At 44.5% G+C, this 9,733-nt stretch overlaps 1 protein-coding gene and 1 non-coding gene across 3 annotated transcripts in view; both read right to left on the bottom strand.

Moving 5' to 3' along the window:
* Nucleotides 1-439: 439 nt before the first annotated feature.
* Nucleotides 440-9,733, bottom strand: part of UBE2E2 (ubiquitin conjugating enzyme E2 E2) — a 256,777-nt gene continuing 247,483 nt past the window's right edge. For both annotated transcript variants that reach the window (XM_037143987.2, XM_053669343.1), the window contains exon 6: nucleotides 440-1,292. In XM_037143987.2, the coding sequence (XP_036999882.1) occupies nucleotides 1,195-1,292 (98 nt within the window). In that variant the 3' untranslated portion in view covers nucleotides 440-1,194. The remainder of the gene's footprint in view (nucleotides 1,293-9,733) is intronic.
* Nucleotides 8,801-8,905, bottom strand: LOC119048443 (small nucleolar RNA U13). Its single transcript, XR_005082345.2, has one exon. It is a non-coding gene; the product is annotated as a small nucleolar RNA U13 (small nucleolar RNA).

Here is a 9,733-nt window from a genome sequence, read left to right as displayed (position 1 = left end):
CTAGAACGATGGAGAAACAACAAAACCGAAACTGAAAGACCACCACTATAACAATCTCAGGAGAAAAAGGAAGAGGGATGTTAAGTTCAAAAGTGGTTGAACACCACGATCAGCTCAGGCTTCTCTTTCACTAGGAGGCTATTTTTGGAGTCACATATCTTAACTGTTGTGTGAAGAGGGTTGTAACAGAAAGGATGTCCCTGAGAAAGGAATGCCCAGCCATTATGTAAAATGACAGTGACCTGAAATAACCATAAAATCATCAGGCTATTGACAGACAGCTGGAGAAATTCCACATGCTAAGTGACGCAGTTACAAAGAAATATTAGGGGTCTGGGTGTGCAATGCACTTGAATGTGTAATTGAGTTAGCTGAGTCCTGCTGCACGTAGGGCCATGCTGGTCACCCGGATACAGAGCGAACGCCAGGTTACCACGAGTGCATTTATCAGCCACAGTGATTTATTGAGTGCTTTAATAGTACAAGTGTACATCAACTGATCCACAGTCAAAAGTGGCAGGTCCCTAAGAAATTTACAAGCACTTTAAGTAAATCAAAATACTTATTATTTTGTTCAATCCAACCGTCTTCTGTGTGAGGGACAGAAGGCTAGTGATAAACAGAGTCTCAGTAATGCACAGTGATTCTGATTGAAGCTTTTGTACAAAAACTTGTTCCCAGTAGCATGCACCCACCAATAAAGACTTCAGTACAAAAAATTAACCCTAAGCACTACATTTAAGTAGAAACGAGATATAATTCTGAATTTGTGTTTCCCCAAAGATCACATAAAAGAAAAGAAATCCAAATAAAACAGCAACAAAAAAACCACACAGGAACACAACGCTTTGTAAGAAAGCTCTTACTATTACAGATCCAACATTGTCTGCACTGAAAACAAAGCTCCCATCCACAATGAGGTGGGAAAGAAGAACCCAGATCTTTCAAGTTAATAGAAATTAAAAAGGCAATGGATGGGGCGGGGGGACGTGAGGGAGGGAGAGCAAAGGAAAAGAAAGAGGAGGAAAGAGGAAGAAGGGAGAAAGAAGGATGACATACCATCACAAAACAGTTCACAACGTAATAAAAATAAGAAAATAAGAACCGAGGTCCGGAGGGCTGGGTCGGTCTATCGATGCACTTGGTGAATGTGCTTGCACAGGTCCGGCGGGCGGCAGGCGCGGGCGCAGGCCCCTATGTGGCGTACCGCTTGGTCCACTGTCTGGCCATGCGGTCGTGCTCCGCTCTGTTGGTCATGTACTGTGTGGCGATGCTGCCTACCAGAGGGTCAGCTGGAAAGGAAGCAGAGTCAGGGGTCAGTAAACACCAGCACCTCTTCCATTTTCCAAGTCAGGGAGGAGGAGGAGTGTGTGGAAGGCTGGGTGGGCTGGGGGTAAGACGTGGCGGTGGCAGTAGGCAAGGGGGAGCTGAGGAGCTGCCGTTCTAACCCGGAACAATGTCACTTTAGCAATGACATTGCTGTCACCTTAGCAATGACCTGCAAATGACCTGTCACTGCCAGAGCACATTTCACACCAGCCGCTCTAAGAACCATCGATCTGTGTTTTTGCCGATACCTCATGTCACGTTTCTGGTCAGGTCTAATTCTCTCCCTGTCCCTACCACACACTGCCCACCCACCTGCCCTTGATTTCCAGTGGGTAGCTCACTGAGAACGCATAGGTGGGCTGTGGAAGGGGAACTCCAGGGCCCTTGATGAGATCTTCCCAGAATCCACCCCTTTCCCTACATTGTCTAATCTTACTCTTCCCCTAATTTTTAGTTCCTGTTATAGTTGGTGTTGAGAATTTGGGTGTGTTAGACCAAGTGGATTTGAAGGAAACAAAGGGGAAAAGCAAAAAAATTAGCAAAAGTTAATACTGAATAGGAAAGAGAAAGGCAAGGATGGAAATGTGCCTGTGGTCTAAGGCCATGGCAACTTGGGAAGATTCTGAGATCCTAGTGAGACAGTCATGGTCCCACCTTCTCAATATTGAAGGTACATGGAAACACGACCTTTCATCGACCTGCGGTTGATGGTAACTGAGCCTTTGAAAGGCCTCCTGGTTAAACCTTGCTTAAGTTTTAACAAACCTCACTTCAGTTTTCTTCGGCTTGTGCTGAGCTTATATAATTATTCTAGGAAGGGCCCAGCTTCTTACACCACTTCTGTTACAGACAATGAAGAGATTACTCAGTACTGGGTTTGTTTACAACTTTTGCCTGTCTGCCTACTCTTTGTAATTTTTCCTTCCCTTGCCCAAATGCTGAGACTGAAACTCTATCACTTAAAGCATCCCAGCCAGAGTTAAAGAAGATGAAAATCAATAATATAAAACGTGGACACTAAATACCTGGAAACTGTCCCAAGATACTTTTAGAATAGTGGTCCTTCAGGTCAGACTAAATAATGAACTTAGACTCTCAAAAAGGCCAAAGAGAGGTCTGAGTCACATTTCTTTCTTTCTTTCTTTCTTTTTTTTTTTTTTTTTACTTCATGTACGATTTTCTGTCTTTTACTTCCATCCCAGCCTACCCCCCCAGCTGAGTCACATTTCTTTACCCTTGAAAATAATCATCCTGTTCCAATGACTGCCAGTCTAGAATGCAAAGCCTTGGGGTGACATTTGGGCTCAGTAGTTTAAGTCCACATCACTAAAGACAAGTGTTAGGTAGACTCTACACTAAGGAGACGTCCTAAACACCCATCTGCACTCCCTAAGCTGTGGACTGAGGTGCAGAGTGGGCTTACTGCCTGAAGAACCGTCAGTGACACTGTGCTCCCTCGGCCCAGACCCTCACACACCCAGGGAGGGGCGGGGAGGGGAACCAGGAACAGGACTGCTCTGTGTCTCAGCTCAGAGGAGGCAGGAGGAGACAGATGAAGGGCAGGGAACAGCAAGCTGTGACTGTCACTACTATTTCGGTAGGGCCAGAAGGGGGAAATATCTCAAAAACAGGCAGAGTGCTAATAAAATTAACGTGCCTTAGGCAAAAATTTCTTGTATGCTTAAATAAACAGTGAATTTCTTTGACCCCTTTTATCTTTCCAAGTTTGATTTTAAGAAGAGAAATATTTTCCATCTGTAAAGTTATGCATGCTAACTATAAAAACAATAATCATTAACAGTTTTAAAAACCACCTGTGACAATGCACGAGAAAGAAAGTGGTAAGTGAAGTGCACCTGTAACTTCACTTACAGAAAAGTACTATTAACACTGACATCTCTGTAAACTTCTCTCAATACACAATTCAAAGAAGACTGGCTTATAGTTGGCTTTTTGTAATCTTTTGATTTTTAAAAAAATATGGTGAACAACTTTTTACAGCAATAATTACAGACCTAGTTCATAATTCATCTGAATTAGTAACTATTTCCTGTTTAGAGCCATTTGGGTTCTTTCCATTTTTCTTTGTGCTTTATAAACCCTGCTGAACACTGTGTGTGAATCTTTGCAAATTTATGCAACTCTTAAATCTGTTAAAGAATAAATGAAGAAATAAAAATACAAAATGAAGGAATTTTAAAATCATGTGTTATGAATCAAATAGATCTTAATGCTAAAATTTTTTACTGAATGGAAGAAAGTTAAGACTGCAAGGAACAGTTGAAACTACGCCATATATATGTAGCCAGTGACTCTCACAGTGAATTTAATGGAGTAAGATGCTTTTCTGTGTAGTGTACTTATAATTTTGCCCCCAAGTAAGGCATAATCTTGTTACAAGCTTTCAGATTTCATGGCTACATACATATTATATGAAATAATGGTCTTTAAACATAGATTAGTTCAACCTTATTTCTGTCACAATTTCTTTCTTAAAAAAGAAGGAAAAATTTCCCATTATTTTGGGTTTCTGGATTATTACTACTTTCCAAGTCTTAATCAATCTTTGAGATTATCACCAATCAGGCTTCTTCCTCTTCACCAAACAAAAACTACGAAGTGCATCACTGGAAACTGATTTTAAGTCTCCTGCAATTTCTGCCAAGCCACGAGGCACACGCCAAGCCTATCAAGGACCCGGTAAAGCCCAAGGAGGCCGAGCGCAAGATCCTAAAGGGCGGCAGGCACAAGCTCAACTAGCCTGCCTTGCTCACCCCAAGCTTAGGAAACGCGCTTATGCCCACATTGCCAAGGGTCTCAGGCTCTGCTGGCCCAAGTCCATGGCCAAGGCTCAACAAACCAAGGCTCAGGCTGCGGCTGCGGTTCCAGAGGTGCCCAGGCCTGCACGGCTGGTCTGTCCACTGCAGACACTAGCACTGATAAAAAAGCACGCACACAGCTTTGGCTGGCGGAGAGCTTCCATGGCACTGTACCAACACCACCAGCCCACTCTCTGAGTCCACGGTCGAGGAAGTTAGTCTTTACCTTTGATACCAGCAGAGAAGAAGGAAAGCTTATTGATCTGATAGCAACATCTCCATTATCAGCAACCCACACTGGCATAGCTGGAAAACTCCTCCACAAAACTCATGCTTTTCCTCGCATGAAAACACCTATTTCAGTATCGCAAAGCTGCAAAGGAGCCGTCTGGCATCTGGCAGTGCTGGGGAGTCATCCTGCTGCATCGTAATGACCGACTTGAAAGACATGACATTTTTAATAGTAAACTTATACTCTTTAAGTTCTCAGAATAGATTTCGCATTTACTCTTGTATCTCAGAAGATCATTTTACTAGGGGAACATTCACCCTCGCCTTAGGCTGTTCATTGATTTGAACCCTGGTTTTCAGTTTTCAGCCAAAATAAATTCGGTGCCCCTTCAACGTCAGTACTATTCACCCTCTTTGTGTGGAGGAAGTACTTCGTCACAGTCTATCACTTGTCCTTTAACCTGGTTTAAGGTGTCCTTGCCATGCATACATTTAAAATTTTTAACCGAACAAGTCAATTTTTCCTGAATATTTCCCGGTTTGATGTCATGCTTAATTATAAAGGCACTGTCCATTCACCCCGGTATTTCAGAAATATTCTCCTGTGTTTACATGTCATAACTGTTACGTGCGGTACCGGCTTTATCACACACAGGGCTCCTATCCGAGTCTGGACCGAGAGAGGAAGGGCGAGAGAGGATGGGGGAGAGGAAGTGAGAGAAGAAAGAGGAGAGGGGCAACAGAGGGAAGGGGTGGGGTGGGGGGGGAGAGAGAGGGAGAGAGAGAGAGAGATCAATTAGTTGTTCCACTTAGTTACCCATTCATTGGTTGATTCTTGTATGTGCTCTGACTGGGAATTGAACCTGCGAACTTGGCATATTGGGACAATGCTCTAACCAACTTAGTTACCCAGCCAGGGCCTCACTGTAGTCTTATAGTATGTTTTGATATTTGGTAGAACCTTAATATTGATGAGGTTGAGACTTGGAGCAATTAAAGGTATTTCACTCCAAGGTTACAGAAATCTCATGTCTTTTTGAAGAATATTATCAAGGTGTAGGAAACCTGAATTCATCTGGGTAGGACAAAGCACAGGTTTTTGCCTTCTGGAATGTGGGGAAACCTGACTACTAATTATAGGCCCAACCCAAACCAGAAAGATGAATAAGTACCCTGAACACACACACACACACACACACACACGCAGTGCATATATATATGTAAAATATAATATATATTAAATAATTTAGGGAGAAAATCATGTCCATAATTTAAAGCAAATAATGGGCATTATGAAACTAGATTTAAATTGGAGAGTCCTAAATAAAACTATATACAAATCTCATAAAATATGCTGCTAACCCAGAATTAATAACTGGTGATGCTAAAAGAGGTACTGAGTACCTCGAATGCTAAAAAAGACTGTAATACCTTTCTTAAGACTTATTAAGAGAAGGAAAGCTGACAGTCCCAGGAGTCTGCCATAAACTAGGGAAGAGGAGAGAGCTCTGTGGGAACACTGAGTTACCGCCCTGGGAGTGCAGGGGGTGGGGGTGGGGGGGTGGAGCCTCCCTGCCTGCCCGCCTCCCACCAACACACAGACAGGGAGAGACGACTTTCCCTCTCCCAGCTGTGCAAGGAGGAACCGACAGACTCACTCGTGAACACGGAGGGTGCCTGCCAGGAGACTCCGGTGTCTTCCCTGGCTGGAGATTTAAACCAGACATGAGCCGCACAGCAGCCGACCTGCTGGTTTACCCCCGGCACCGAGCAGAGAGACCACCAAAGAAGCACCTGCACCACTACCTCCTCTGTGTCCCAACAGAAGGTGGCGTCCCAGGGAGGGCGCCCCAGCAGCTATGAGGCTCGCAGGAGAACGTGGTGAGAGAGGGGCAGTGGTATTTTTTGAGCCAGCTGGCCAGCCAATTTTTAATGTGTTAGGAATTTAAACACAGCTGTTAGTAAAATTTAATTATATAAAGTTCCAACAGAATAATTTATAAAGGTAATAAACAAGATTCATTTCTTAATTATTTTACTGCTGTTATTTATCCTCATAGTTTTTAAAATGTCTACTTTATCTGTATTGTAGGAAAAGACCAGTGTGCTACTGTGCCTCTTGTCCCAATTACGCATCCAGTAAGGCGCTGTATGTAGCTTGAAATCGGCAAATGCTACAAACTGGGATTTAATTCATTGTTTCGTTGCCTGCATTAAGAAAGTGATGGAAAAATGTTAATAAAACAGATTAAACTTATAAAAATGTATCATATTTAGAGTCCTTACACTCTGAATGGCATAAAAATTGAAGGATATAGTCTTCCAGTATTTAAACTATTATTTTATTCAGCAAAGAAGTTGCTCATGACATTGACTAATAAGTCAGGTTCCAGTATCCTTTGTCTTTCACTTCTTTCTCATTTAATTTAAATGAAAATATCACCCAACATTCATGTTAAAACCACACTCATTTGTCAGCTGCAGCCATAAGGTGGAAGCACGTAAGATTCTGGCAACAGTCACTGAAAGTCGTCTGGGAGATTTAACTGGCCTGTGGGATCTGCACTGAGGAGCACTGCACAGCTTACCTGTGCAGTGCGCAGCAGTGCAGTGCACAGTGAATTTACGGACATGTGTGTGCACATGCCCCTGCCCCACATCTGGGGGCCCCACCAGGGGGGGTGCCATGGAGGTGCAGCCAAGGCTGGGTCTCCCACATCAGGAAACTGGAAGGTGAGCTCTCCAAACTACCCAAAGGTGAAGTGGCATTTTGTCACCTGTCACCCAGAAGGCAGAGATGGCAAGACACTGCTTGCCAAAGAGGTGGAAAGGATGAAAGGGACATCAGGTAGAGGGACACTTTTCTGTCCTGTTATCTAGTCTCTACTGCTTGGAAGTTAGGCCAAGGTGAAGTGAAAAGGGAGGGAAAGGAGGTCCCAGAACCAGACCGTGTCCCATCTACTCTGATGGGAGGCAGAAATTAAATTTAAATCAGGTATCAGACGGGGGTTTAAAAACGGACTGTGTTGATCTGCTAATAATGGAAAGTGACCTGAGTGCTATGAGATCTGCTAAATATTGTTAAGGGTTAGAAAAACAAGATTCAACAAAACCTGGCCTGAGGCAGTGAGACTGGAGAAAATGAAAACCATTCCATGTTAATGCCTCCTGAGTCAAGATTGCTCAATAAACAATCTATTGGCTATAACCTAAGTATATGATGACCTGATGTTTTTTAAACTCATTCCATGAGCCTACACAGCAGTGCTATGTCATTAAATCAACGTTGTTTTGAAATACAAAGCGATCTGTCAGAATGGACTTGTCTAACGAACAGCACAGATGGTGCTGTTGGACTGTGAGTGCAGCCGGGCTTAGTTAAGCAGTAGTTCCCAATGACCTCAGAAGCCTAACGTTAGAGGACCTAAGGTACCAGAGAGTCACACGTTACCTTCCCCCAAACACCACTGCAAACAGCTGTGGCTGCAGCACGTCGAAGACAGCAAGAGCTGGTAAGGTGTTAAAGCTAGATTTTTAAAAAGCAGCAGCTTTATTAAGCTATATTCATATTCCGCACAATCTACCTGTTTAACATGTGCACGCAGCGGTTTTTGGTGCATTCACAGGGCTATGCGCCCAGCCCTCTAACCATTTTAGAGTATTTCCATCAGCCCCCAAAGAAACCTCGTACCTACCAGCTCATCACCCCAAACCCTCTAGCTCTAGACACCCAGGAATGCACTTTCTGTTTGCATTCTATGCATTTGCCAACTCAACATCTCACATAAATGGAATCACACAACACGTGGTGTTCTGGGACTGGTTGCCTGCACTGAGCATAATGTTTCCAAGGTCCACTGGGGTTGCAGCACGCATCAGTCCTTCATCCCTTCTTATTGCCAAGTAATATTCTAGCACATGAGTATGTGTTAGTGCACTCACCCGCTGATGGACACGTGGGTTGTTTTCACTTTTCGGCGATCGTGCATAATGCTGCTATGAACATCTGCGTGTGAGTTTTGCATGGACGTGTTTTCATCTCTCTCAGGTACACCCCCAGGAGAGGAGCTGCTCGATCACATGGTAACTTCCCGCTTCCCCATCAGAGGGACGACCACAGTGCTGTCCAAAGAGGCCACACCTGTTTGTATCCCCGCTCTCGCGTGGGGGGGCTCTGCTTCTCCACGCCCTCGCTGACATGAGTTAGTAAGTGATGTAAGGGAGAGTAGCTGACAGCCCGTTGGCCTATACCGACCAGGTGTCTAGTTTACGTCCCCACCCCCGACATACACAGGCTGGCAAAAGTAGGTTTACAGTTGTTCATATGGAAATTATAAATAATCATACAAGAACAAACTGTTTTGTGTGCTCACAACTGGAAACCTACTTTTGCCTACCTTTGTATTTTCGTTTTTTTCATTTGTCAGATGGGTAACGTGCCGATGTTGTAACAAGGTTTGTGGGGGGGCACCTGTCACACAGGAGCACGAACACCCAATCGTCACACTCATGAACTACAAAAGGATCACCTTTGTATTTTCTGCACACATTTGTTCGTACTAACCATGGAATATAATTCTTATTGGAGTATTTTCCTCATGGTGTCTGGCTACGAGTGACCAAAAATTATCCCGATCCTCTTCCTGCTACTTGCAGACCTGACTGAAGTGGAAAATGACAACAATAATCTAATGACACTAGTTTGTAATACGTACCTTTTCTTCAAAATTAAAAAAAAATTATTTCTACCCCAGAGTTCTCAAATGTTGTCCATCCACTACGAACTACACTAATATACCATTTCCCCTCTCAGACCGTCTTGACTGCTCACACCCCTAGTTAGGGGCTCGGAGCGGGGCAGGAGGTGGGTGCGAGGAGGTGTGAACGCAGCAGTCATGCCTCAGACACCGCACGCGGCTGCAGTCTCTACCGCATCTGGGAATCTGCACTCGAGTCCAGACACAGAAATGACCCACCCGCCTGGAGCTGGAGTCGGACCGTATCTCAGCGGTTTCAGTTTCCTACATCATTCTGCCCGTGCCCGAGTGCAGAAAACCTGTGGCCGAGGCAGCCTGGGGAGTCCTGCGAAGGCTGTCCGTGCTGAGGAATGACTTCCCACCGAAGGGGCGGCCTCTGATGTGGGCTGAGGCCCTGCTCCTCACCTCTCTTCCAAGAGGGTGTTGCTGAGGCCTCTGCTGAGCCAACCGTTACTAAGGAGGGCACTGGGCTCTCTGCTTGCCGACTCTCACCTCTCCTTGAGGGCAGGCAGCGTCTCCTTTTCAGGCTTGTATCACAAAACCAGAGAGCACCAGTGGCACCGGAGGTGACCTTCACTAAGTGTTTAATAATGAATC

This window comes from Artibeus jamaicensis, unplaced genomic scaffold (genome assembly GCF_021234435.1).
Source record: "Artibeus jamaicensis isolate MK-2021 breed Jamaican fruit bat unplaced genomic scaffold, CSHL_Jam_final contig_519, whole genome shotgun sequence".
Classification (NCBI taxonomy): Eukaryota; Metazoa; Chordata; class Mammalia; order Chiroptera; family Phyllostomidae; genus Artibeus; species Artibeus jamaicensis.
This window is presented reverse-complemented; position numbering and strand designations above follow the sequence as displayed.